This window comes from Chelonia mydas, chromosome 9, assembly GCF_015237465.2.
Source record: "Chelonia mydas isolate rCheMyd1 chromosome 9, rCheMyd1.pri.v2, whole genome shotgun sequence".
Classification (NCBI taxonomy): Eukaryota; Metazoa; Chordata; order Testudines; family Cheloniidae; genus Chelonia; species Chelonia mydas.
This window is the reverse complement of record NC_057855.1, coordinates 60,520,069-60,548,015: the sequence shown is the minus strand read 5'-3', so window position 1 is coordinate 60,548,015 and position 27,947 is coordinate 60,520,069. Positions and strand designations below refer to the sequence as shown.

The 27,947-nt window shown below is 46.3% G+C and overlaps 1 protein-coding gene and 1 long non-coding RNA gene across 12 annotated transcripts in view; both read right to left on the bottom strand.

The window, feature by feature from the left end:
- ENOX2 (ecto-NOX disulfide-thiol exchanger 2) overlaps nucleotides 1-26,661 on the bottom strand; it is a 130,938-nt gene extending 104,277 nt beyond the window's left edge. For 3 of the 11 annotated variants that reach the window (XM_037908171.2, XM_043522022.1, XM_043522023.1), the window contains exon 1: nucleotides 26,172-26,661. In XM_037908171.2, coding sequence (XP_037764099.1) covers nucleotides 26,172-26,214 — 43 coding nt within the window. In that variant the 5' untranslated portion in view covers nucleotides 26,215-26,661. Of the gene's footprint in view, nucleotides 1-13,557; nucleotides 13,619-14,300; nucleotides 14,652-26,171 lie in introns of all 11 variants that reach the window. The other 8 variants (XM_037908176.2, XM_043522024.1, XM_037908174.2 and 5 more) reach the window with 8 other exon arrangements.
- LOC119567017 lies at nucleotides 6,034-8,455 on the bottom strand. Its single transcript, XR_005226658.1, has 2 exons — nucleotides 8,411-8,455; nucleotides 6,034-6,515 (listed from the first exon to the last, which is right to left on the bottom strand). It is a non-coding gene; the product is annotated as an uncharacterized LOC119567017 (long non-coding RNA).
- Nucleotides 26,662-27,947: the final 1,286 nt, after the last annotated feature.

Below are 27,947 nucleotides of genomic sequence, written 5' to 3'. Positions count from 1 at the left end.
ATTTCTAACTCTCGGGTGTAAAGTTAGTTAAAAACAGAGAGGTAAAGATGACAGAAACCAAGACAACACAAATTGGAGTTAGCCAGACTGGAGGCAGCGAAAGAGGCAGAAAAAGCCCTAGAACCTGCCCACAGGAGAGAAATGGAGGCAAAGGACAAAGAAATGGAGGCAGCGAAAGAGGCAGAACACCACCAAGAGGTTGCTCACAGGAGAGCTATGGAGGCAGAAAAAAACCAAGAGGCTACCCACAGGCAAGCAATGGAGGCAAAGGAAAAAGAAATGGAGGCAAGGGTCAAAGAACTGGAGGAGAAGGAAAAAGAGAGGAAGCATGCACTGGAGATGGAGAAGGCAAAGGCTCAGCAGAATATACCAACAAACCCTAGCAATCCTTCTCCAGGTACCACTTCCCATCCCAGAAAGTTCCCCATCTACAAGGCAGGCGATGATACCGAGGCCTTCTTAGAAAACTTCGAAAGGGCCTGCCTTGGGTACAGCATCTCTACAGACCAATACATGGTAGAGCTGAGGCTGCAGCTCAGTGGACCCTTAGCTGAGGTGGCGGCTGAAATGCCTAAGGAACACATGAACCAGTATGAACTGTTTAAAACCAAGGCAAGAGTCAGAATGGGGCTAACACCCGAGCATTCCTGTCGGCGATTCAGAGCCCTAACGTAGAAACCAGACGTGTCATTTACCCGACATGCCTACCACATTGTGAAACATTGGGATGCCTGGATATCAGGAGCAAGCGTTAAATCTCCAGAAGACTTGCCCTTCCTAATGCAAATGGAGCAGTTCTTAGAGGGTGTTCCTGAGGAAATAGAAAGATACATCCTAGATGGGAAGCCCAATACTGTAATCGAGGCAGGGGAGATTGGAGCCAAATGGGTGGACGTGGCAGAAAAGAAAAAAACTGGTCACAGTTGGAGTGGATACCAGAAGGGATAACCTCAGACCACCCCCTACTACCGGGGGCCGCCCAAGGCCCCAACTACCCTCCAAGGAACCCTCCAGACACCTTATCGTCCCGCCACACCATTCTCCAGCAACCCACCTTGCCTCAGTGACCCGTCAGCTGGACGATGTTTTAAATGTAACGAGCTGGGGCATGTAAAGGCCAACTGCCCCAAGAACCCCAACAGATTACAGTTCATTGCACCGGAATCACACCAGAGGTCTTCAGGCCCCGATACCTCCCAGATACCCTTGGAGCGGAGGGAAACTGTGAGTGTGGGCGGGAAGAAGGTCACCGCATGGAGGGACACTGGAGCACAAGTTTCACCTATCCATGCTTCCTTAGTGGACCCCAATTTAATCAACCCAGAGATCCAAGTGATGATTCAACCCTTCAAGTCAAACTCTTTCAATTTGCCTAAAGCCAAGCTGCCTCTCCAGTACAAGGGCTGGTCAGGAACATGGAGTTTTGCAGTCTATGATGATTATCCCATCCCTATGCTGTTGTGGGAAGACTTGGCCAATCATGTGAAGCGAGCCAAGAGGGTGGGAATGGTCACCCGCAGCCAGGCTAAACAAGCCGTCACGCCTAGCTCTGTTCTGGAAACTTCTACCAGGACCTGGTCAGAGGTGATGGACCCAGACCCCAGGCCAACGTCTGCAACAGCAGTAGTGGATCCAGTCCCAGAGACCCAGACAGAGCCAGAACTGGAACCGGTGGAACAACTAGCACCAGACCCATTGCCAGCACTGAATCCAGTACTTGCAACCCCAACACCAGAGGGCCCCACTGAACCTGAACCGGCAGCAGCTGATAACCCTACACAAGAGGCTCAGCCGGAACCTGAACCCCGTCATAGTGTCCCAGCGGAGAGTGGTTCACAGTCAACGGAAACAGCCCCATCCGCTACATCGCTTCCAGAGGGACCAAGCATAGGTCCACAATCCAATGAGGAACCGATGCCTCCAGCATAAAGGGAACAGTTCCAGACCGAACAGGAAGTAGATGAAAGCCTCCAGAGAGCTTGGACAGCGGCACGGAGCAACCCACCGCCTCTCAGCTCTTCTAATCAATCCAGGTTTGTTGTAGAAAGGGGACTTTTATACAAGAAAACTCTTTCTGGTGGACACCAGGAAGATTGGCATCCTCAGAGACAGTTGGTAGTTCCAACTAAGTACCAGGTAAAGCTCTTGAACTTAGCCCACGATCATCCTAGTGGCCATGCTAGGGTGAACAGGACCAAAGACCGGTTGGGGAGGTCATTCCAATGGGAGGGAATGGGCAAGGATGTTTCTACCTATGTCCGGTCTTGTGAGGTATGCCAAAAAGTGGGAAAACCCCAAGACCAGGTCAAAGCCCCTCTCCAGCCACTCCACATCATTGAAGTTCCATTTCAGTGAGTAGCTGTGGATATTCTGGGTCCTTTTCCGAAAAAGACAACCAGAGGAAAGCAGTACATACTGACTTTCATGGATTTTGCCACCCGACGGCTGGAAGCAGTAGCTCTAAGCAACACCAGGGCTAAAAGTGTGTGCCAGGCACTAGCAGACATTTTTGCCAGGGTAGGTTGGCCCTCCAACATCCTCACAGATGCAGGAACTAATTTCCTGGCAGGAGCTATGGAAAGCCTTTGGGAAGCTCAGGGGGTAAATCACTTGGTTGCCACTCCTTACCACCATCAAACAAATGGCATGGTGGAGAAGTTTAATGGAACTTTGGGGGCCATGATACGTAAATTTGTAAATGAGCACTCCAATGATTGGGACCTATTGTTGCAGCAGTTGCTCTTTACCTACAGAGCTGTACCACATCCCAGTTTAGGGTTTTCACCATTTGAACTTGTATATGGCCACGAGGTTAAGGGGCCATTACAGCTGGTGAAGCAGCAATGGGAGGGATTTACACCTTCTCCAAGAACTAACATTCTGGACTTTGTAACCAACCTACAAAACACCCTCCAAACCTCTTTAGCCCTTGCTAAAGAAAACCTACAGGATGCTCAAAAAGAGCAAAAAGCCTGGTATGATAAACATTCAAGAGAGCGTTCCTTCAAAGTAGGAGACCAGGTCATGGTCTTAAAGGCGCTCCAGGCCCATAAAATGGAAGCTTCGTGGGAAGCGCCATTCACGGTCCAGGAGAGCCTGGGAGCTGTTAATTATCTCATAGCGTTCCCCACCTCCAACCGAAAGCCTCAGGTGTACCATATTAATTCTCTAAAGCCCTTTTATTCCAGAGAATTAAAGGTTTGACAGCTTACAGCCCAGGGAGGAGATGACGCTGAGTGGCCTGAAGGTATCTACTATGAAGGGAAAAGTGATGGTGGCGTGGAAGAGGTGAACCTCTCCATGACCCTTGGGCGTATGCAGCGAAAGCAGATCCAGGAGCTATGCACTAGCTACACATCAACGTTCTCAGTCACCCCAGGACTGACTGAACAGGCACACCACTCCATTGACACAGGTAATGCTCACCCAATTAAAGTCCAACCTTACCGGGTGTCTCCTCAAGCTAAAACTGCTTTAGAACGGGAGATCCAAGATATGCTACAGATGGGGGTAATCCACCCCTCTGGAAGTGCATGGGCATCTCCAGTGGTTCTAGTTCCCAAACCAGATGGGGAGATACATTTTTGCGTGGACTACCATAAGCTAAATGCTGTAACTCGCCCAGACAACTATCCAATGCCACGCACAGATGAACTATTAGAGAAACTGGGACGGGCCCAGTTCATCTCTACCTTGGACTTAACCAAGGGGTACTGGCAGGTACCGCTAGATGAATCCGCCAAGGAAAGGTCAGCCTTCACCACATGTTGGGCTGTATGAATTTAATGTACTCCCTTTCGGGCTGCAGAATGCACCCGCCACCTTCCAAAAACTTGCAGATGGTCTCCTAGCGGGATTAGGAGAATATGCCGTCGCCTACCTTGACGATGTGGCCATATTTTCGGATTCCTGGGCAGAACACTTGGAACATCTACAAAAAGTCTTTGAGCGCATAAAGGAGGCAGGACTAACTGTTAAGGCTAAGAAGTGTCAAATAGGCCTAAACAGAGTGACTTACCTGGGACACCACGTGAGTTAAAAGAAACAGGTTCAATCCTTCTTAGGCTTGGCCGGTTATTACAGGCTATTTGTACCGCAATACAGCCAAATCGCCGCTCCACTGACAAACCTAACCAAAAAGAAACAGCCAAATGCCGCTCAGTGGACCGAAGAGTGTCAGAAGGCCTTTAACCAGCTTAAAGCGACACTCATGTCTGACCCTATGCTAAGGGCCCCAGACTTTGACAAACCATTCCTAGTAATCACTGAAGCGTCCGAGCATGATGTGGGAGCAGTTTTAATGCAGGAAGGACCGGATCAAGAATTCCACCCTGTAGTGTTTCTCAGCAAGAAGCTGTCTGAGAGGGAAAGCAACTGGTCAGTCAGTGAAAAAGAATGTTACGCCATTGTCTACACTCTGGAAAAGCTACGCCCATATGTTTGGGGACGGCGTTTCCACCTGCAAACCGACCATGCTGCGCTACAGTGGCTTCATACCGCCATGGTAAATAACAAAAGACATATTCGGTGGAGTTTAGCTCTCCAAGATTTTGATTTCGACATCCAACACATCTCAAGAGCTTCTAAAAAAGTGGCTGATGCATTCTCCCGTGAAAGTTTCCCAGAATCAACTGGTTAAAATCGTCCTTGAGATGTGGAAAATACTGTTAGTCTTTGTTAACAGTTGTGAGGACATCGCGCATGGCAGCAGAGTTACTCGCAAAGTTACTGATAGAAGTTGAATTGCAGGCACCCGAGTGTGATATGGACAACTGCTACTTATCAGTGCTTTGTGCATTCACAGCGCAGCTGCATATAGTACACTGTCGCTTTTGGGCTAGGGAAACAAGCACTGATTGGTGGGATCACACTGTCATGCAGGTGTGGGATAAAGACCAGTGGGTACGGAACTTTAGGATGCGTAAAGCAACCTTCCTGGAGCTATGTGCTGAGCTGGCCCCCGACTTGCGGTGCAAGGACACCAGAATGAGAGCTGCCTTTTCGGTAGAGAAGCATGTTGCAATCGCTGTGTGGAAGCTGGCAAATCCAGACAGCTACGGGTCAGATGCAAATCAATTTGGAGTAGGAAAGTCCACGGTTGGGGCTGTATTACTCCAAATGTGCAGGGCAATAAATTGCATCCTGCTGCGGAGCACTGTGACTCTGGGAAACGTGCATGAAAAAGTGGATGCCTTTGCAGAGATGGGTTTCCCTAACTGTGGTGGGGCAATTGATGGCGCACACATTCCAATTTAAGTGCCAGACCACCTTCTCTCTGAATACATCAATAGAAAGGGATACTTCTCCATAGTGTTGCAGGAGCTTGTGGATCTCCGGGGGCATTTCACGAACATCAATGCAGGCTGGTCTGGAAAGGTGCATGACGCACACATCTTCAGGAAAAGTGGCCTGTACAGAAAGCTGCAGGCAGGGTCTTTCTTTCCAGACCACAAGATCACAGTGGGGGGATGTTGAAATGCCCAAACTAATCCTGGGAGACCCGTCTTACCCCTTACAGCTCTGGCTCATGAAACCTGATACCTGGTTTCACCTGGACAGCAGCAAGGAGTGTTTTAACAACAGGCTGAGCAGGTGCCACATAGTAGTCAAATGTGCCTTTGGCTGTTTGAAAGGTCGCTGGAGGTGTCTCAATGGCAAGCTAGACCTTACCGAGGATAATATTCCTGTGGTCATAGCCGCGTGTTGCACTTTGCGTAATCTGTGTGAATCTAAGGGTGAAATGTTTGCTCAAGTGTGGAGCACCGAGGCAGAGCGCTTGGCTGCACAGTTTGAACAGCCAGATGCTAGGGCTGTCAGAGGAGCCCAGAGGGCTGCTATTATCAGAGAGGCTTTGAGGAACCACTTTGACAATGAGGGGCAGTAACACGTCCTCTTTGGAGTTGCTTCCCTGGTACATCCATGTACAATTTTGGGGCCCAAGATCCATGCAACAAAATGCTTTAGAAGCCTGTTCCCGAGAGTGAATTGATTACTATACGCTTTTGTAGAACACAGAATAAAAACGCTGTACCATTAAATACCTTAGCCTTTATTTATTGTTAAAAAGGGTAAAACCTCACAACTGTGTGCAGCTCCAGCTATCATTGTGCAAGCTGTGAGAGGGGGTGGAGTGATGGGGAGGCTCAGGAGGGCTGTGAAGGGAAAAGGAAGGTCTGGGCATAGAGGGGAGTGGAGTTGGCAAAGAATTGTGCATGTGCACATGCGACAGTGGAGGTCAGCCACGGATCTGCTCAGTCTGCAGCTGTGTCAAAGACCTGAGCATCTCTGTCTGATCCTCCATCACTTTTATCATCCGCTCTGTCGCTTGCCTAGCAAATGCTGCATTCTCTTTTCTGTCCTGCCTTTCGGCTTCCCAGCACTCTTTCCATTCCCTGGTCTGTCTCTCATCGCACTGCAGCACCTCCCAGAACACGTCGTCTTAGCTGTGCCTAGGATTCTTCCTTATCTGCCGAAGCCGGTCAGCGGGGTGCATGGTGTGTTCCTTAAGGTCTGTGCTGCACAGAAGAGGGATTGTTACATTCCAGCAAACATTGAAACATGGGCCTTTTGCTAGTAGAAATCACTTTCTCACCGAGACTCTAGGCAGGCACACAGCTCACAGTGAGTGTCGGCGGTGGGGGGAAGGTGGTTGTGCGTACGGACAAAACGGTCACAGCTTGCAGGGCAGCTTTGCAGTGAACTCATTCTAAAACTATCACACACTTTTTCACAGGCGGCTAACCAGCTGGCTGACATCTCACTGCTGCAGGTAACCAGGGAAACCAGGGCACAACTACTGCATGCTTGCAGCTTTCACCCCGGTCTATATACAGCTCAGCTATGTGCCGCTTTGGTCCCAACTCCAGTGATCGCTAAATGGCATGGTACGGTTTCCTACAATGGGGAACTAAAAAGGCTGCAATCCCTTGGAATCTGCAGCAGAGGATTAACAAGTACCTCTTGGAAACTTTCCAGAGCCTCTCTCTGGAGGATTCCCTGCAGGTCTCGATGTCCATCGACACCCTGCTTGGCCATGCAGATTAGCTACACAGTGCAATTTCCAGCTCACAGAAAACACTATCTGCCTCCCACTTTTCAATTCCCTACACAGGCCACAGCAACTTACCTGGCGTCTCATCTGTTTCCTGCTCCCCATTGTGCACTTCTGGAATGGAGAAAAGTTCCTGGCTGCCTGCCCCACTGGGCAACCCCGCTGGGAGCTCCACATCCTCTTCTAGCTCAACTTCTTCCAGAATTTCAGCCTCTGGGTTACCCCCCCACCCCCGCCTTTCTCCTGCCTCTGAAGTAACCACGGGGCAATCAGCGATGGAGGTGGGGCCATCACTGAGGATAACATTCAGCTCCTTATAGAAGTGGCAGGTCTTAGGTGCACCACCGGAGCGATGGTTTGCCTCCCATGCCTTATGATACACTTGCCTCAGCTCCTTTATCTTCACTCTGCACGGCTGCATGTCCTGATCATAGCCCTTTTCGCACAAGCCTCGAGAAATTTGCCTGTGTGTGTCCCGATTCCTATGGGTCACTCGCAGCTACAACTGAACAGACTCCTCTCCCCATATACTGATCAGATCCAACAACTCAGTGGTGGTCCAAGTGGGAGCACATTTGGTGCGATAGCCAGCCATGCTCACCGGGGAAGCCCCTCTGGGAAGCCAGCAAGCAGCAAATGGATTTAAAATTCCCGGGCCTTCCAAGGCTGCAGGGCAGCGGAGTTCAAACCGCTGACCAGAGCGGCAGCAGGGGAATTGTGGGACACTTTCTGAAGGCCAATAAAATTGGAAAAAAAGCTGTGGTGTCTAGACTGACTGTTTGTTGACAATAAAGGGAGAGGAAAAGACAAAAGTCTCTCACAGAGGTGGAAGTTTTTGGTCGCCAAAACTGGGTGGTTCCAGCAATGAGCTGCCAAAATCTTAACAACCAGTTCCCTCCTCACCCCACGAGGGGGTCGTTGCCCACCCCCGCCCCCAAGGACTCCTGCCCCATCCAACACCCCGCGTTCCTTGACGCCCCTCCCAGGACTCCTGCCCCATCCATCCCCCTCCCCTGTCTGCCCCCAGAACTGGGCAGGAGGGTCTCGTGGGCCACCCTAGTGGGTGCCCAACCCGCCCCTAAGAGCCAGAGGCACCTGCCGGGGGGCAAGGTGGGGAGTCCCGGCGGTGCTTACCAGGGGCAGCTCCCAGGAAGCATCCGGCAGGTCCCTCTGGCTCTTAGGGGCGGCGGAGCGTAGCTAGGGGGGGAGCAGGGGGAGCAGCCGCTCCCCCCACTGATCACATCAAAAGTGGCACCTTAGACACCGACTCCCTGGGTGCTCCGGGGCTGGACCCCCCACGGGGAAAATTTGGTGGGTGCAGAGCCCCCACCAGCAGCTTCCTGCCCGGCCCCAGCTCACCTCAGCTCCGTTCCGCCTCCTCCCCTGAATGAGCTGCCCTGCTCTGCTTCTCCGCCGCCCTTCCCCCTGCTTCCCGCAAATCAGCTGTTTGCGCAGGAAGCCAGGGCGGGCTGAGAAGCAGGCGGCGGCTTCGCACTCAGACCCAGGGAGGCAGAGGTGAGCTGGGGCGGGGAGCGGTTCCCCTGCATGCCTCCCGGATTACCTGCTGCGGTAAAGGCAGTTTTTGGTGACAAAAACTTGCCAGTGTAGACAAGCCCCCAGAGTCCAACAGCTGCTTCCTTTGTCTCTTCAGGTGTACTGAATGTGTTGGGTAGAGAAAGTCAGAGGGATGCCTGGGGGTGTTTGTCCCTCCTTTTTATCGTTTCAGGCCTTGTCTACACTGCAGAGTTTTGTCGCCAAAAGACAAAACAGTGGAGGTGGACACACTGCCATGCCACTTTTGATGACCAAACTTCAGTTTCAACGACAAAATAAAATCACCTCTACAAGAGGCATAAAGCTTTTTGTGGCAAAGTTAAAACGACAAAGTGTCAGCATAGACACTTCTGTTTGTTATATCACCAGAACTGCCTCCCCCAGTATCACACAATGCTGTTCTGCTCACTGTTTTTAACTCAGCAGCCCTGCAGGTATGCTCCCCTCCCCCTTCAAAGCTCTGTTCTGACAGCTGAGCGTGCTGCTCTGCTCTGGGCAACAAAGAGCAAATCATTAACATGGAATGTTCTGTGTGTGAGAGAGAGAGAGAGTGTGTATGTGTGAGACAGAGTGAGAGAGAGACACGGCTGTGCAGAGCCAGGGAGGGAGGTGGAGGGCTGATGTCAGGGGTGTCCCTCGTCCACTGCCTCAGGACTGGTTGCTTCTGGCGGCTGTCTGAATTTATAAGACAGCGTACCGACAAGCTCACTCTCCCCCAACACACACACACACTTTCTCTCTCTCTCTCACATACACACTCCCCCACACACACTCCCCCAGCAGTCTCTCTCCTCACACATACACACTTCCTATCACACACTCTTGCCCCTCTCCTCCACACACACTTCAGTTGAAAAGCAGCTGGCAATCTAGCAGGAGGCCCATGGAACAACTGGATTGAGAAATCTGCATCATGTGACGCTGTACCTGCCCCATGAAGCATTGCAAACCCTTCCCAAAGCACCCTGTGGCCAGTTGCACAGTGGGATAGCTACCACAATGCACTGCTCTGTGTCGATGCAAGACCTACTATTGTGGATGCACTCTGCCGACACAAGGGGCATAGTGTGGACATGCAACAGCTGTTTAATTAAACCACTTTAATTAAAACGGCATAACTTTTGGCGACAAAACTCTGCAGTGTAGACATAGCCTCAGTCCCCCTCTTGAAAACATTTCCAGGAAACAAAGAAAGAATCTATGTGGAAGGATGTTCCCTGCTGGTTTTAAACACGTTTGAACTTCCTTTGCCTTTCTTTCCTGCTTGATGACTCTGTTTACTACTTAAATGCAAATTACGAGGAGCACACATTCCTTTGTTTAGGACACATCTGTTTTGTCAGCTTCAGCATGGGCAAGGATGTGGTGTTTGAAACATGTACACCCTAAAGGGGATTTTTATAACTTCACATACAATGTTGCAACTTATTTTACCCAGGACAATACAGACCAGCAAATTATGAGTTTTCAAATGACCCTTTCAAGGCATACCTTATACAAACTTTATTACAATAATGCATAGGGTGTGAACACAACAGAATGGTGCTACAGTTTCTCACATCAGCCACCCTGGGAAAAAATTTTGATTCATCTGGACTAGTAGGGACATCATGATAGCAGGTCAGCTGAATCCTAACAAAAAACTTCTGCTGTGTCAGTATTTAAGATTCCTGGGAAAGAAAGGAAGGAAGGAGCATCACTTAATTCCTAATATATTCTCTCTTTCCTGTCTTTGTTGTTTGGCTTCTGTCCAATCAAGTGCAAACTAAAGCATTTCTGTATTACCATGATTACAACTGACATAACAGGAGACAGCAGCGTAAACAGCCTTGCCCCTAGAGGAAGGAGAACTGGTAGGAATTAGCCAGGACATGCCAGGCAGATGTCATCCAAGACCAGGAAAGTTTATAACTGACTTGTTCCTGTTTGCAGTACACAACAATAAGACAGAAGTTATCCATACTTCTTGCATTTGTCTAAAGAGCTGTGATAATCTTAATCACTGGTTAACCAAAATCCAAACAGCAGATTAACTGTGTTCCCTGGCAACACATGTGTTGATTGACACATTAGGACTCCATTAGCTTGCATGGCTGACTAGTGTTTTCTCTTTCAGGTATAGAGGTTTTTGGTATCAGCAACAGATTTTCAAAACAACTTGTTTCTTTTGAAGGATTTTTTTTTTTTTTACATTAAATAAATAGAAGGGGAGGGAGAGAACATTCCCTAAATGCAAGGCCATCTGACTTTGGAATTCCAGTTCTTGAGTGCTCTCCATTTTGGGTCTGTTGGATGTTTGGAAGTGTGTGGAAGGATTTCTGCAGTGAGGTCACTATGCTAAAAGCAGGCCAAGTACTTTACCATAAAGCCCAAGAAACATGGCTAACTTCTTAATGCCATAACAGTAAGAAAAGGACTCGAAGCAACACCTTGAAGGCCTGATACACTTTCATCACAACAAGTCTGTCACCCAAACTTTGGCAAGTGAAGCAGTTTTTGTTGTGGGCATAAAAAAAACCTATATTCTCCCCTATGACAATGCCTGAGCTTCATACTTGAAAGAAGGAAAGAAGCTAGTTTTGCAGAAATGACTTCCTACTTCACCTACCCTCCTCCCCCTTCAAAAGTCCCCATATCATATGGCTACTGCTGAACCTCCATGTGGAGACCTGCTAAATGGAGCCACTTGAGATAGACAAGAGACAGCTGCCCTCACTGATTTACCATGAGCAAAGGACACCTGCTCTTGATATTGTGCTGTTTCCACACAACTATAAGTCAATTTTTTAAATCCATTTATCTACTTCCAAAAGTACATTCATCATCAGTAATCCTACCCTGTACCACCACACCCTGGATCCAAACCCTCTTCATTCCCAACTTTACCCCTCCACAAACATGCCTTCACTCCCAAAAAGCAAGTACACGCTGGAAAAGTTAACAAATCCAGGTTCTTGCAGACTAAATGAAGACAGCACGTTGTAAAAGCTGAGAACGTCTCAGGAAAAATACCCTGCTAGTATTTCAATTTAAAATGGAAAAGGAGATGTTCTAGGTGGAGTTAATAGTTATATGCAGCTGTATCAAATAAGGAGAGATGTGCTCGCTCATCCTACTTTTCTTTGGTGAACAGAAACAAAAACATTTAAAAAAAAGAAAGCAAGGCCTCTTCTACAGCTTAAACTGTTTGCCTGTGAGGGATCGACATTTCACAGAGGAACTTTCACAGGGGTCTCTGAAAAAGCCTGGAAACAGTATACTGAAAATCTACTAAGTCTTGTCTAAGGCTGCTGCAAACACCAGCACCAGGCTATCATGGTGAGGACTAGCTGCTGGGTTCTCTAAGCAGAAGATGCTTTCTGTCAAGTACCTGGAATAAGGTTGATTCCACACCTTCATCAATAAGCTCAGAAAGTAATGGATACACATTTCAAAAGGGAACCATCTCCAGGTGCCTTGAAATATCTGCTTTGTGGACCTGGACTGTCTCCAAAGTGAAACAAGGCCAAAACCAAACTGACATTAACACTTTATCATCTGCAGGAGTGTTATTCCCTCTGCTTTCGCCTCCGGTAAAAATATAATTGTATTCAGAAGATTCTTCCATCTGTCAGAATTTCACTCCTGAACACCTTCATCATCAGCCCCTTTGTCTCTAACAGGCCCTGCAGACTACTGCATTGATGCTGTGCACAGGCCACTAGCATCAAGACAAGCTCCAACTGCTTCAAAGTAATTGAGGCACAAGCTCCAATTCAAACACTCTCACAATGTCAAGGGTTCTTAGTACTGTCAAGACAAGATACTAGTTGTGAGTACAGAAAAGAAACCTATACCGAATAGAATGTAGTGGTGTCAGCACAAAAATCTTTGATGAAAGCTGTGCTAAATGAAGGGGGAGGGAAGGTCTTTTATGGACATCCAGCCAGCCAGTTAGCTATAAAATCCCTGTTAGTAGCCGTTCTCTACTTGCTTTACCTGTAAAGGGTTAAAAAGACTGACTGCACGCATAGGTAAAGGGAAGTGAGGGGCAACTGGCCAAAAGAGCCAATGGGAAGGCTAGAAATTTTTAAAATTGAAACAAGAATCCTCTTTTGTCTGTCTGTTGCTGTTCTCCGGAGAGAGGGGACAGAGCAAAACATGGCTAAAGCAATACTGTAAAAAGCTGTGAACCAGGTATGAAAAATCACCAGATCATATCTAAAACTACTCAATCTGAAACCCCAGATATGTAAGTAGATTAGAAAATGTCTAAAAAGATGCAATTAAAGCTTGTGGACTCCTCTGTGCTAACCCCAAATGCTTTTGTTTTCCTTGTAACCTTTAAACTGGACCTCAAGAAAACCATTCTTGATGCTTAATTATTAGAATTGCTCTTTTTAAATCTAGCAATACCTAAGTTCCAGATGTATTTTCTTTCTTTTTGTTTTTAATAAAATTTCCCTTTTTTAAGAACAGAATTGGGTTTTTTGTGTCCTAAGAGGTTTATGCATATGTTGTTTAATTAGCTGATTTCACAACAGCTGATTTCCTTTGTTTTTCTTTCTCAGCTCTTCCCTGGATGGGGGGTTAAACGGCTTGAGAGAGGAATTCCCAAGTGCGCCTTCCTGGGTAAAAGGGGGGTTTTTTTGCATTTGGGTGGTGGCAGCATCTACCCATCCACGGTCAGAGAAAAGCTGTAACCTTGGGAGTTTAATACCAGCCTGGAGCGGCCAGTATTAATTTTTAGAATCCTTGCAGGCCCCCACCTTCTGCACTCGAAGTGCCAGAGTGTGGAATCAGCCTTGACACTAGCAAAGCAGTCTTGTTAAATGAAGACATCAGTTTGAACACATTCTTTTGTCTATTTCTGTCAAATAACTGGTACACCAACTCACTAGAAATTGGGGCCTGGGACCCTAGAGATGTCAGGTGCTTGGGGCCAGAAGTAGAGGATAGAGCCAGTTGCATACCTGCAATCAAAGAGACACTTCTCTCTAGACTACAGAAGTAGTGATGTCTTGTTCAATGAAGCTTTGAAACAAAACACAAGACTGACACATTAAAGTTGACCTGAAAAACTTTGATGAATATTTCTAACAGCTCCCATATGTTTTCAAGTCGTAATCTCTCCACCACCACCCTTTTTTTTTTTTTTTTTTTTTAATTTGGCTGTTATGCCTCCTTAAAGTTTGCCTTTTGGACACACCCCACTGGCCTCAGCAATTTGTTGAACTTCCTTTTCTGTGAAACAGTGACAGTCTAAATCCTACAGACATGTCAATCACTGACTAATCAGAGCTCCTTCTAGTCTCCAAGCTTTATCCCCTCCATGCTTTCTATATTGGAAGGTAGGAATATAACCTAAACAATGTAACAACTTTAAACAAACACTATAGCAATATATATGTAAAGAGTATTATGGAAAGGGGAAGGCTGTTTGCATCAATTCTGCATGTCAGCAGAGGGCAGATTTTAAATCCTTTTCATTTGTGTTTTTCAGTGGGGGGGTCAGAGACACTATTTTCAGTTTTAATGGTCATGAAGACATGGGTTTTGACAAACTAAATAAAAAGCAGCAGTGGGTCTTCACGAATCCTGAGAAACTGTAAAAATGAACAAACTCAAAAAAGCTTTGCAGATCACTTCTGAGGCACAAAGTGCACTGAAGTCTCAACTACTGGTGTCACCAACACCCTAGCTCTCACTGACTTACTTTAAAAAGATATCAAAGTGGAGCTCCAGTACTTCTCACCAAATCAACGAAGACTTCACATGAGGCTAGGACGCACAACTCCAGTTGATTCAAGGCCTGAAGTCTTCAGAAAGTTCTCAGCTACCTTCTCAGTGAATTTACAGGAAGCATGAGAGGAAGCCAGAAGAGCTTTCAGGGCACCCCATCCAAGACTTGACTGCTTACATTGATATCTGAGAGGCTGTCTAACAGCCAAGCCTGTCATACTTCATTCCTAGGTACAGGATACAGCAGTCATGCATGTCTTTGAGGACACTGTCCAACCACATTCAGAACACTTCTTAAAGCCAGTGGGCTTTTTCTTTTCCAGACCTGAAAGAGAAAACAGGAGTCATCCATGCAAGCTGAAGTACAGTCCTAATGAGTCAACCAACTCACATGGTGCCAAGGAACAAGAAAAGAGAACTGATGTGCTAATAGATATAGAAGGCTGCTCAAGGCACAAGTTTTCCAATGCCAGCAAAGAAGCAACACCACCAACTGCTAACATTGCTGATTATTTTCTTCTTTTAAATGAAACTAGCATTCAAAGTAGCAGACAGACAATTAAAATAAAATCCTGTGGCAGAAGAAACTAATGAGGTGTTAAGAGACAGACCTGAATTAGCAGAAACAGTGATGCTAGAGATCTCCTTCACCTGCCAGAGAATGAAAGGAACTGGTTGCTAAAGAAACAGGAGATGCTGGTGTTCCATAGCAGGAGCTGGCACAAGACACCCCCTGCTAGAAACAACAACTTTAGAAAGCTGAACTGAAGAAACTCCAGCACTGGCGCACAGAGTGGGAATCTGTGATGATGGACCTCTTAGCAGAAGTGCAATATCAAAAGCAACAGAACTCTTGCTAGATGGTCTTGATAAATTTGTAGCTGTTTTGGGTGGGGGGTGGAGGGGGTTTCTTGACTGGAAGTCAGTTTTGATATTCAGAAGTGCCGAACTGGTAAATTGGCAACAGGATCCAAGAATGCTTTCCCCAGCCCGATTTACATGTATTTGGTGAGGACATCTGACCTCTTCTTTTGAATGTACGGTTGACATTCATCCATACTTTTTTTTTTTTTTTTTTTTTTTTTTTACCTGCAGGGCGGGTTACTGGGATCTGCTCTTAGAGTTACTGCTGAAGACCATTTGGAAACTTCAGCTGGTACAAACTATGACTGTTCACTCACTTGGAGTGTTTCTCATGGACTGCACAACACTTGGGCTGCGCTTCAAGACCATGCCAGCTTGCGATACATTGCTGAGGAAAATTCAAGATGTTGGCTTTGATTTTTAAGCCCTACATAGTTTGTGTCCTAGCTACCTTAGGGCCTGATCCTGTTCCAATGAGATACATGAGAGTTTTATCACTGACCAGACCCTCAGAGGCCACCTCTCCTCTCCTATCCCAAAGTTGATATCACCTGAAATGCTCACGTTCCTCGGCCTTTTGATCTATATATCTAGGGAATGGGGGAAGAGTATTTTTATATGAAGTTAAAGGTAAGAGTCCTCAACTACAGAACTAGTTTCCCTGCCCCAGAAGGTGGTCCAATAATATGTCCAGAGTTTGTTAGGCCTTGTAGAAAGGTTATCTGTATATACAGGCTTTTGTTGGAGGGGCTATTTGGAGAAGCTGGTGTTCTGCTGGGGCCTAAAAGAATTTGACTCCTTTACAGTAAGCCAAGTTGTTAAGTGATAAGTTTCTTAAGTGTATTTTAAGTTTTGCATATGTAAAAAGTGTTGTAATTTAATAAAAATGCACTTGTGTCTCTCAGTCCTCTCCTTCTCTCGCTCCCAACAGAAGTCAAATCTAGCATGCCAGAAAATTTGACCCAAAAATTGAGTTCAGGAGGGAAAAGATTACATGACCTGGACTCTAGTAGCATATATAAAAATCATCAGTCTTGAACAATAGTAAAACACTCGTGTCCTGAGACCCCAGGTATCATTTTAAACAAGAACTGAACAGCCAGGCATTAAATGACGGTCTCTTAATATCCACTGGAAGGTTGCAACACTGAACACTTACAGAATCTCTAGCACACACACTGAAAATGTATTTTTTGCTGATATGTTTCTGGATAAGGAGACCTATTATCATCTGCATCATAAACATCAATGACAGAAGGGGAAGTAAATGCTTCTCCTGAGAATGATGGGGGGCGGGGGAAAGAGGGGGAAAGCTAGAAATTCAATCAAGCTCCTCCCTGTTTATGGACTGACTGAACTCTAGAGTCAATATTACTTAAAAGTAAATTAAAAGTTAAAGGTATCTTGTTCAGGTCAACCATATTAAAGAAATCTTCACTCCAATACATACTGAAGTTAGTTCAGAAGAATTACAAGGGCACAATAACAGCAGACTACATATTCTGCTGCATTCTAAATGGCCCAGTATGGGACTCACCTGCTTTTAACAGATGCACTTTGTGGAGGAAATCTCGTATGTCACAGTTATTTGATCACAGTGATGACAATTCTCTACATATAAATGATCACATGCAAGCTAGCTCCACACAGTGTATTTTGTAAACAGAATTAGGGATTAAATTTCAGAGGCTTTTCTAGGACAAGTATCTTGCATAGGCATCTACCCTACACATTTTGAAAAGTTTGTAAGGCATGATGTAACTGTTAGAGACTTTTCCTGCACATACTTACAGTGCACCCTTTTAAACACACAAGATATGGTACAATTTTTACACTAATTATACAAGTGAGGCAAGCAAGGATTCTCTTCTATACACAAACATCCTCATATACTGAGGGCGGGTCTGCACTACTGCAGTAAATCAATATAACGTAACTGAAGTCGACGTAGTTAGACCCACTTACCGCAGTAGCTACACTGCGCTGTGTCGATAGGAGAGTCTCTCTCATCGAATTTTCGGGGAGATGGAGTACACAAATCATAAAATATTAGGGTTGGAAGAGACCTCAGGAGGTCATCTAGTAGTCCAATCCCCTGCTCAGAGCAGGACCAGCACCAACTAAATCATCCCAGCCAAGGCTCTCTGAAGCCGGGCCTTAAAAACCTAAGGATGGAGATTCCACCACCTTCCTAGGTAAAGCGTTCCAGTGCTTCACCACCCTCCTAGTGAAATGATGTTTCTTAATATCTAACTTAGACCTCTCCCACTGCAACTTGAGACCACTGTTTCTTGTTCGGTCATCTGCCACCACTGAGAACAGCCTAGCTTCATCCTCTTTGGAACCCACCTTCAGGTAACTGAAGGCTGCTATTATATCCCACCTCACTCTTCTCTTCTGCAAACTAAATCACCCCAGTTCCCTCAGCCTCTCCTCATAAGTCATGTGCACCAGCCCCCTAATCATTTTCGTTGCCCTCTGCTAGACTCTCTCCAATTTGTCCACATCCCTTCTGTAGCGGGGGGACCAAAACTGGATACAATACTCCAGGTGTGGCCTCACCAGTGCCGAAGAGGGGCATAATCACTTCCCTCGATCTGCTGGCAACGTTCCTACTAATACCGCCCAACATGCCATTGGCCTTCTTGGCAACAAGGGCACACTGCTGACTCATATCCAGCTTCTCATCCACTGTAATCCCCTGGTCCTTTTCTTCAGAACTGCTTCTTAGCCAATCAGTCCCCAGCCTGTAACAGTGCACGGGATTCTTCCTTCCTAAGTACAGAACTCTGCACTTGTCTTTGTTGAACCTCATCAGATTTCTTTTGGCCCAATCCTCCAATTTATCTAGGGAGTGCTCTCCCACGATTTAGTATGTCTTCACCAGACCTGCTACATCAACACTCGCTGCATCGATTGCAGCAATACCGATCTAGCGGTAAGTGTAGACAAGCCCTGAGAAGAGAAAAATACTCTTAAATAACTTAGGTCAGTCCTGCAAAGTCTTAGCCACATGGGTAATCCTGTCTACTTCAATTGCACTGCTCATATAGGTGAAATTGAGCACGTTCTTAAGTATTTGCAGGATTAGGGCCTTCATGTTGTCTTGATCATAGTAACTCAAAACCATCAATTAGTATGTTATTTAGATTTACAAATTCTACTACGTGTAACTACTGTCTTTAGACAAAAGCAATGTAGGACAGTCTACTTGAATTTTTTTGCTAACTTTTTAAAATTCAGTTTCTGATAAAGTTTATTTAAATAACAGTATGTATTACAATAGAACCTCAGAGTTACAAACACCTTGGGAATTGAGATTATTCGTAATTCTGAACAAAATGTTATGGTTGTTCTTTCAAAAGTTTGCAACTGAACATTGACTTAATACAGCTTTGAAACTTTATTATGCAGAAGAAAAATGCTGGCTTTAATCATCTTAATTTAAATTAAACTAGCACAGTTTCCTTACCTTGTCAGATTTTTTTTTTAAACTTTCCCTTTGTTTTTTTAAAGTCATTTACGTTCAACAGTACTGTACTGGGTTTGGTTGGCTGGTTGGTTTTTTTTGGGGGGAGGGGCGCGGGGGGGTGGTCTCTGCTGCTGCCTGAGTGCGTATTTCCAATTCCAAATGAGGTGTGTGGTGGACAGGTCAGTTCATAACGCTGGTGTTCATAACTCTGAGGTTCTACTGTAAGTTTTTTTTCTACCTATCAACCTGAAACTGTATGGCCACAATATGTTTATTATCGTACAGCAGTAGTTGCACCATAGTTAGAATGCATTACAGGTTCCATTTTACAGGAATTAATTGCTTTAGTTGGACCCCTTTTGCAAAAAATCTGAAGCACTGTGGCCTCTTGCTTGCTTCACAGTTGTTCCTCATGTGCTGATCCACGTAATATCAGTTAGACAGATGAAGTGATTCTTTAGACTATTTTTGAGAAAACACATTTTGTACTTAAAACATGTTTAGAAAATAAAACAGTGGTGTAACCCACTGAGAAAGTGTGAGAAGGCCTCCTCTAGGGGCTGGTCCACAAAGATATAAGCAGTTACTCCTGTTGCTGAACGGATAGTGGTGTGAGCTGGGAATCTGAAGGTCCAGGGTTAAATCCCTGCTGTTGGCCTTAGTGAGAGATGTTATGGTTACATGTTATTCACACAGTGAGAAGACCTCTTTAAAAGAGGTTTTGTATTGAAGTTATAATTACAGCTATGATTTTGGCCCGGGTATTTTTATTAAAAGTCACAGACAGGAGGTGGGCAGTAAACAATAAAATCACAGGAATGTACACACAGTAATGCAGCTTTCACTACACCAATACAGCAGCTCTTAAATGGCCTATTAAACTTTATATAATTTTGATTACTGACAAGATTAATTGTTAGTAAATGACCATTTTATGTTCTAACAGTTACAGCTTTCTACAATTCTGAAAGCAGAGGCCCAGGCCCTGCTGGGCCACTGCCCCAGGAACCCTAAGCCCCGCCACCCGTAATTTAGCTTTGCCGTGCCTCCTGTGGTGTGGGGCCCCAGGCAATTGCCCAGCTTGCTAGCCCTGAATACCGGCCCTGGCAACAATGGGGAACAAAATGGTATTTTTGACATTTGTACTGCAGATTTTAAAGGAAATAAGCGATTTCTCATTTTTTTCCCCTCAAATCTAATACCTTTATTGGAATTTTCCAGAATTCTTGGATAGCTCTTAAAATCTGGGAACCCGTGACCTCTGTAACAGAATCGTAGCCTTAGCTATGACAATCAGTAAATGATGACAAGAATTGTCATTTCACACCTCAATCATTTGTCATGTGCTCGGATTGCAGGTGTTGCACACTGGTAGGCTTGAAGATTGAGAGGTGTGCTTCACAGTGGCAGGCACATGGGATCTAAATAAGCAGACATGCTGCTGGAGTGCAAGCACGCACCCTTCTGATACAGCCACTCCTGGCAGCATCCAGCTTTTCAGTCCATGAGAGGTTGTAGGGTGTTTCAGAGTGAAGATGCAAAATCCTACATGGAGGTTCACTTCAACTGGCAGGTTACATGATCTCTTCTAAACACAGCAGGTTGTTCTTCATGTGAATAATTAAGTAATTATTAAGTGACATACAAAAGTGTTAGACGCCATGCTTGGGTTGGCAGGGAACTGGGTTTGTACTATGTACATGGATATCTACTGTCCTAGCGGAGGAGGTATATGACATAGCATGCTGTCCCTGTTTTAAGTTGGCAGGAAAAGAGTTAACCCTCTTGTCCTAGGAAAAGGCACAGCTGTTTCCACTGACTGCAAAGACACTGGAGAAGAGATAATGATCTTCCTCCCACAAGACACATGAAATATGCAATGGGAAGAAGTCTCCTGCAAGACCCTCCAAAGGGAAGCCTGGAAAAAGGCTGCAGGCCCATTTCAGCCAAGAGAAGAGCTATGAGAACTGTTGAGCTATTGCAATATGGGGTCAAGGACTAACCCCTTGCCACAAAGGGGAGAACAGTTTGGGCATGAAGAAGTCCAGAAAGACCACTGAGGCACTGACAAATGCAGACAACATCCATGTTGGTATTTTGTTGGCCACTGAACCTGGAAGGCCTTGTTGATTTGGTCAAAAGCCAAAATCTCTTCAAATCTCTCACTCATCTGAAATAAAGTTGCCATTCTGAGGGGAAATAGACACAGATGTACTCGGTGGTAAGTTTAACCTCCGACGCAAGGAGAGAGTGTTACAGAGACAAAGACTCTCCTGAACCACACTGCAATCCTCGTGCCTTTGTTCAGCCACGAGCTGTTTGAGTAGCGCCATTTCTCTCCCCCTGTAAGTAAACATCTCTTCTTAATCAAACTGACTCCTTAAACCCTCACTGAAGAAGATTAGCAGTGACAGTCCTCTGTGAAGAATGGCTGAGGAGCTAAATAAAGAGTGAAATCCCTCTCTCCTGAACCACACATCCAAATCAGACTCAGGATAGAGAATAATGTATTAATACGATGATGTATTCATAGAAAGCAATCATATTCCCTCTCAGCCTCCATTTTGCTAGACTTCACAAGCCAAGCTATTGTAGTCTCCTCTTATAAGATAGACCAGGGGTGGCCAACCTGAGCCTGAGAAGGAGCCAGAATTTACCAACATACATTTCCAAAGAGCCACAGTAATATGTCAGCAGCCCACGATCAGCTCCCCTCCCTCCCTCCCTGCACCTCCCAATCAGCTGTTTTGTGGTGTGCAGGAGGCTCTGTTGGCGGGGGGGGGGGGAGAGGAGCGAAGGCACGGCAGGCTCAGGGAAGGGTCAGGGAAGGGGTAGAGTTGGGGCTGGGCCTCTGGCAGAGCCAGGGGTTGAGCAGTGAGCACCCCCCGGCACACTGGAAAGTTGGCGCGTGCAGCTCCAGCCCTGGAGTCGGTGCCTATACAAGGAGCCACATATTAACTTCTGAAGAGCCGCATGCAGCTCCGGAGCCACAAGCTGGCCATCCCTGAGATAGATCCTCCATTCCACTGATCATCTCAGAAGCTCTTTCCTGCACCTGTTCAAGATGGAATTCATCTTTCTTGAAAATGGGTGACCAGATGAGGTCTTACCAGAGCTGGTATAATAGCATTAAAGTTCCCCTATCTCCAGAGGCAACATGTAACTGACGACTGTGGGGGGGCACAATTTAAAAGTTCAGGGGAGGGTGGGGGCACGTGACCAGCCCACACGTGCCTCTGGGTGCAGGAACCCTTCCAGCCCCACCTCCCCGGTCCAGGGCCAATCCCGCCTGGGGCTGAGGCTGGGGCTGCAGGAGCAGGGAGCACATGCTGCCAGGCCAGCCTGGGCCCTGGCAGGGAACTCAGCAACAGAGTTTCTCCCCAGAGCTCCCGAGCCCTAATGGACCCCTCAGCAGGGGGAGGGGCACGAGCAATACCCCTAACTCAGGCTAAGTACAGGGAACCTACTCCCAACACCTTCCTAAGTGACCTGTGCCCAGCCCAGGGCCTCCATGCTCCACTAATTAGGTGTGGCTGCACTACCTTGCACTACCTCCGTACCTTGGAGAAGATGTACATGTAAGGTGAGGTGGTTGCCTTGGGGGGAATAGAGGGTAGGTGGGAGGGGGTAGTGGGGTGAGAAGAGGGGGTGGGGGGAATTTGGGACGTGAAGGGCTGCAGCCGCCAGAGAAAGAGGCGGCTGCCCGGGAGAGAGCCCACTCCTTCCCAGCCCCAGCTCAGGGGCTGCTGCGGCAGGGGAGAGAGGGCACACCCATTGCATTAGAAAGGCAAGACTATAGATATTAAAATATCCATTGTGCTTTTATTTGCAGAACAAAAAAACATTAATTATTATTAAGGTTTTTTTTTTTATATAGCGCTTTTATCCAAAGCACTTTACAATAGTTAGCTAATGGTACAAACAACACTTGGAAAGATCATTAAGTGGTCTGCGGAAAAAAAAGTTCGTGAACCACTGTTCTAGAATAACAGAAACTCAGTAAAGAAGCGATCTGGTCACATCTCATCCTGTTAAATCAAAATTGTGGGTTTCCATCTCCTTTGCTGTACTTTATACATACACAAATTCCAAGGCCAGAAAGGACTGTTGTGATCATCTAGACTGCCCTCCTGTACAGCACAGACCACAGACACCCCCAAAATAACTCCCAGAGCAGATCTTTTAGAAAAGCATCCAATCTGGATTTAAAAATTGTCAGTGATGGAGAATCCATCACGGCCCTTGGTCAGCTATTCCAATGGTTAATTACATTCACTTAAAAATTTACACCTTATTTCCAGTCTGAATTTGTCTAGCTTCAACTTCCAGCCATTGTATTGTGTTATACCTTTCTCTACTAGACTGAAGAGCCTATTATTAAATATTTGTTCCCCATGTAAATATTTACAGACTGTAATCAAGTCACTCCTTTCCTTCTCTTTATTAAGCTAAGTGGATTGAGCTCTCTGAGTTTATCACTATAAGATATGTTTTCCAATCCGTTTTAACTCTTGTGGCTCTTCTCTGATTGAACTCCCTCCAGTTGATCAATATCCTTCTTGAATTGTGGGTACCAGAACTGGACACAGGATTCCAGCAATGGTCACACCATTACCAAATACAGAGGTAAAATAACCCTCTACTCCTACTCAAGATCCCCATTTATGCATCAAAGAATTACATTAGCACTTTCGGCCACTGTCACACTGGGAGCTCATGTTCAACTGATTATCCACCATGATGCTCATATCTTTTTCACAGTCACTGATAGAGTCCCCCATTCGGTAAGTATGGCCTACATTCTTTGTTCCTAGATGTATACATTTAGCCATTTTAAAATGCACAATGCTTGCTTGTGCCCACTTTACCAAGTAATCCAGATTGTTCTGTATCAGTGACCTGTTCTCTTCGTTATTTTCTACTCCCCAAATTTTTGAGTCACCTGCAAACTTTATCAGTGATGATTTCACATTTTCTTCCAGGTCACTGATAAAAATGTTAAATAGTGTAGGGCCAAGAACTGATCCCTGCGGTGGCCCAACTGGAAACACACCCACTCAATGACAATTTCCCATTTACAATTACATTTTGAGACCTATCAACCATTTTTTAATCCATTTCATGAGTGCCATGTTAATTTTATATCATTCTAGGTATTTTTTTAAGTCAAAATGTTATGCAGCATTAAGGCAAACGCCTTAGTGAAGTCTAAGTATTTTACATCAATGCTATTACCTTTATCAACCAAACCTGTAATCTCATCCAAAAAATATATATAAAATTAGTTTGACAGGATCTATTTTCTAGAAACCCATGTTAATTTACATTAATTGCATTACCTTCCTTTAGTTCTCGATTAAGCATGGTTCAATGTCAGACTGACAGGCCTATAACTACCCTGGTCATCTCGTTTACCCTTTTTAAATATTGGCAAAACATTAGCTTTTTTTCCTGCCTTCTGGAACTTCCCCAGTGTCCCAAGATTTATTGTAAATCAGCATCAATGGTTCAGCAAGTTCCTCAACTAGTTCTGTTAAAACTGTTGGGTGCAAGTTATCTTAAGTTGCTGATTTAAAAATGTCCAATTTTAGTAGCTTCTATTTAACATGCTCCAGAGATACTAGTGGAATGTTAAGAGTATTATTGCAAAATAGTGAAACAATTATATCTGTTTTTTCCCCCTCAAATACAGAAAAGAAATATTTATTGAACACTTCAGTCTTTACTGCATTACTATTCCTAATTCTACCATTTCCATCTAGTAATAGACTAATACCATTTTCAGGATTCTTTTTGTACCCAATATATTCAAAAAACTTCTTATTGTCCTTAATTCTGCAAGCCATAGATTTCTCCTTGTGTTCCTTGGCTTCCCTTACCAATTTACTAGAATTCCAAACTTCTGATTTATAATCAATACGATCAACAATATAAAATGCTTTTACAGATGCCTTCATTTCCCCCCTAAACCAGGTTGGCTTTTTTAACCAGTACAGACTTCCTCCTCAATTTTGGCTTTTTGAGCATCTAGGAAGGTGCTCTCTAATTATTCCAATTATTTTTCTGAATGAATTTTTCAGCTGATTTGGCTCATAACTGTTTTCAGCTTTGTGAAATGGCCCTATTAAAGCACCAAATATATATATTACTGGTCTGGACTTTATTCTGCCTGCACATTATAAATGTGATCAAGCCATGATCACTAATATCTAAGCTACTGAAGTCTCCCATCATTACACAGCTTTCTCCCCCAACCCACCCACCCAAGCACATTGTAGATAGGTGTGTAAGGAACTGGTCAATCTGCTCCTTAGAGTGATTTCATGGTCTGTAGCTGACACCAACTAATACCCTATAACTTCATATTATTTTTTATTATTATACAAATACCAAAGACAAAGTCTATGATAACTTAATTCTCAACTGTCCTGGAATTTTCATTTCTGGTCTAAAATATTGAGAATTTTGCCAAACGAGGCAATGCACCACTCATTTATGTTAAAGTTACAGAACAGCTGGCTAGTGAATTTACACACTAGTTTCAGTGTCTTATCAGAAGCTCTCTTGCTGGAGACAAATTAACACAGAACTCTGAAAAAATGGATCTTTGCTACAAGAAGAGGATTTTGAGAGAATTGAAAGCTCTGGGACAAAGTTAACTGCCAAGAAATCCGTAAAGTTTTTGGTCATGGCAAGAAGTGTTACATAGCTAGTTAGGCCTGAGGGGCCCATAGGCCTGTGAAACACAAGGAATATAACACATGCACACTCACAAAAAATGGCCTTTCAGAAGCAAGCCCCAACAGAAGAAGCCAAGGCAGTAAAGCCAAGGCTGAGAACATAAGAGGGTAAAAAGCCTGAATGAATACCCATTTGGGTGGTGCACACAGGATTTGCTAGCTGGGCATTTTGGGTACAGGTGTAAAGGAAAAGCAGGTACATAGGGCTGAACTGAGACAGTCTGGGATCCCAAGCACACACCACAACTTAAGTTCCCCTGTAGCACTGTGTTGTGGTACCACCCTCCTCCTCTCTCTGCACCTGGAGTTAAGAAGGAGCAGGGCCTCTCTCAAGCAAGCAGCAGCATGATGAGAGAGAGGCCCCTTTCCATCAGAAATCAGCAGGAGTGCACCCCCAGGACTGACCCCAACAGCCAGCAATGGGCTGTGCAGTGAACACAGGGCTCACATCCTGCTCGGAGCTATCCTTTCGGGCTGCCTGCAGACTCAGACACACACCTCCGCCTCAGCAGCGCTCAAGGACTCTTGTCCGAGCAGGGACTCCTGCCCATCGCTTCGGGCACGAGGCCCCAGGCAAGGCCTCTCTTCCTGGCTCTCACCCAGCACGGGCAGCGGGGTGATGCTCCGGCCAAGCGTCCCTGCCCTGGGCCTCCCTCACCCCCAGAGCCCGGGCCGGAACCTCGCGCCCCCAGGGACACATACACCCCGCTGATACCCGGGGGGGCAGCTCCCTCCACCCAGGGCCCCTCCGCCCCAACTGGTCCCTCACCTGCCGCCCTCCGGGCCGCGCAGCCCCGATACTCCTTATACATCCGCAGCACGCCCAGCAGCTCCCCAGCCTGCGCCCCGCACAGGCCGCAGAGACAGCCCCGCCCCAAAGCGGCCTGCACCGCCTCCCATTGGCCACCGCTCACCGGGGGCGCGCCGTGTGCCCTGAGGCATGCTGGGCATGGTAGTTTCTTGGGGGGGCACTCGGTCTGTGATTGGCCCTCAGGACTCCGGACGCGAGGCCTTCTGGGTAACCTAGGCCGTAGTGGCTGTACCCCAGAGCGGTGCGTGGAGAGAGACGCGCTGGGCTGCAGCAGAGGAGCCCGCCCTGCAAGTCCCAGCGGGCCCCGCGCAACTCCCGCAGCCGGCCTGCTCCGCCGCCCGCAAAGCGCCGGCCGGCCTGAGCCGGGGTGTCTGAGCGGAGAGCGCCCGACGGGGGCGCTGCAGGCCCGTTACAAAGGGACGTACAAAGCCTCTGACAGGACCATCGTAGCCCCGCGTGACCAGGCGTGCGTGGAAACCATGGCGACGGCCCCAGGGCCAACCTCAGTGAAGGTTGCCATAGCAGCCAGAGCATCCGCAGAACATGCAGGGCTTAGGGGCTAGAGCTAGGGGTGCTCCAGTGGTTTCCATCTATGCAGGGTTTGCAGTTTGTACCCCACTGTACAGAGTGTTCCAGCACCCCTTTGTCAGCGGGCCTGCAAAGCACTCAACATCAGGGCATGGCGGCTAGGGCTGAACAACCATTGCTTTTGCCCCCCAGAGTGCTATCAGAGCACCATCTCTACCTGGACCCATGCTTTCATACCAGTTATACTTTATAATAGCCTACCAGTTTTACTCGCCCTTCAAGTCAGGCACATGGCATCTTACCATTCTTCATTCCATTCTTTATGTTAATGTGATTATCGTAATAGACCAATGCTAATAATAATAAATTAAGAGGTGACAGAATGCAGCCTGTCCCTGGTTACAGTTCCAACGAGCTGCACTTATAATGTCCTACTTTAGGGCTATATCGTTGGCTTGCAAAATTGGTTTCACCCTAAAGTTACTGGGTTTACTCTGAATGTCAAACTAGAATGTTTCTATGAAATTTGAAGAATATTAAACTGGTTTTGAGTTGAAAAGTGCTGAGCATTCAGCAGTCCTGCTGAAGCACCCTCACTCTATGCACCAACATGAATGGAGGTAAAGAAAAGCGTACACTGATTGGTAAATCCCAACACCCACATTGCTTTGGCAAGTTGAATATCAAGGAGTTGCCTGTGGAATATGAATTCAACAAAAAAGCATGGGTGAACTCTGAGCTTTTTGAAAAACGGTTACAAAGATTTGATCGCAGATTGCTACTACAGGGATGTAAAATTCTGTTTGTGGATAATACCCCATGCCCTCTCAAACTCACAAACATTAAACTCTGCTTTGCAGCTAGGGTTGCCAACTTTCTAAAGACCAGACCCCCCCCCGCCCTACCTCTTTCGCCCCCAAGGCCCTGCCCTATGCTCCCTCCTCTTCCCCCTTCTTCTCGCTCAATCCTCTTCCCTCCCTCTCCGAGCTGGGCTCCCTCTGCTCCTGGGCAGAGATGGGACCTGCAGCCTGATACTGAGCCTGCTGCGCGGCTGCCCACAAGATGCAGATAGGAGGCGGCCCTGTCTCAGCAGGGGCTGCCATGAGTTGATGACCCAGCAGCTCCCTACCCCCGCCTACCCTTAGTAATCAGACTTTTGGTGTCCAGTCAGTACATCTGACCAGACACTGCCAGGTCCCCTTTTCG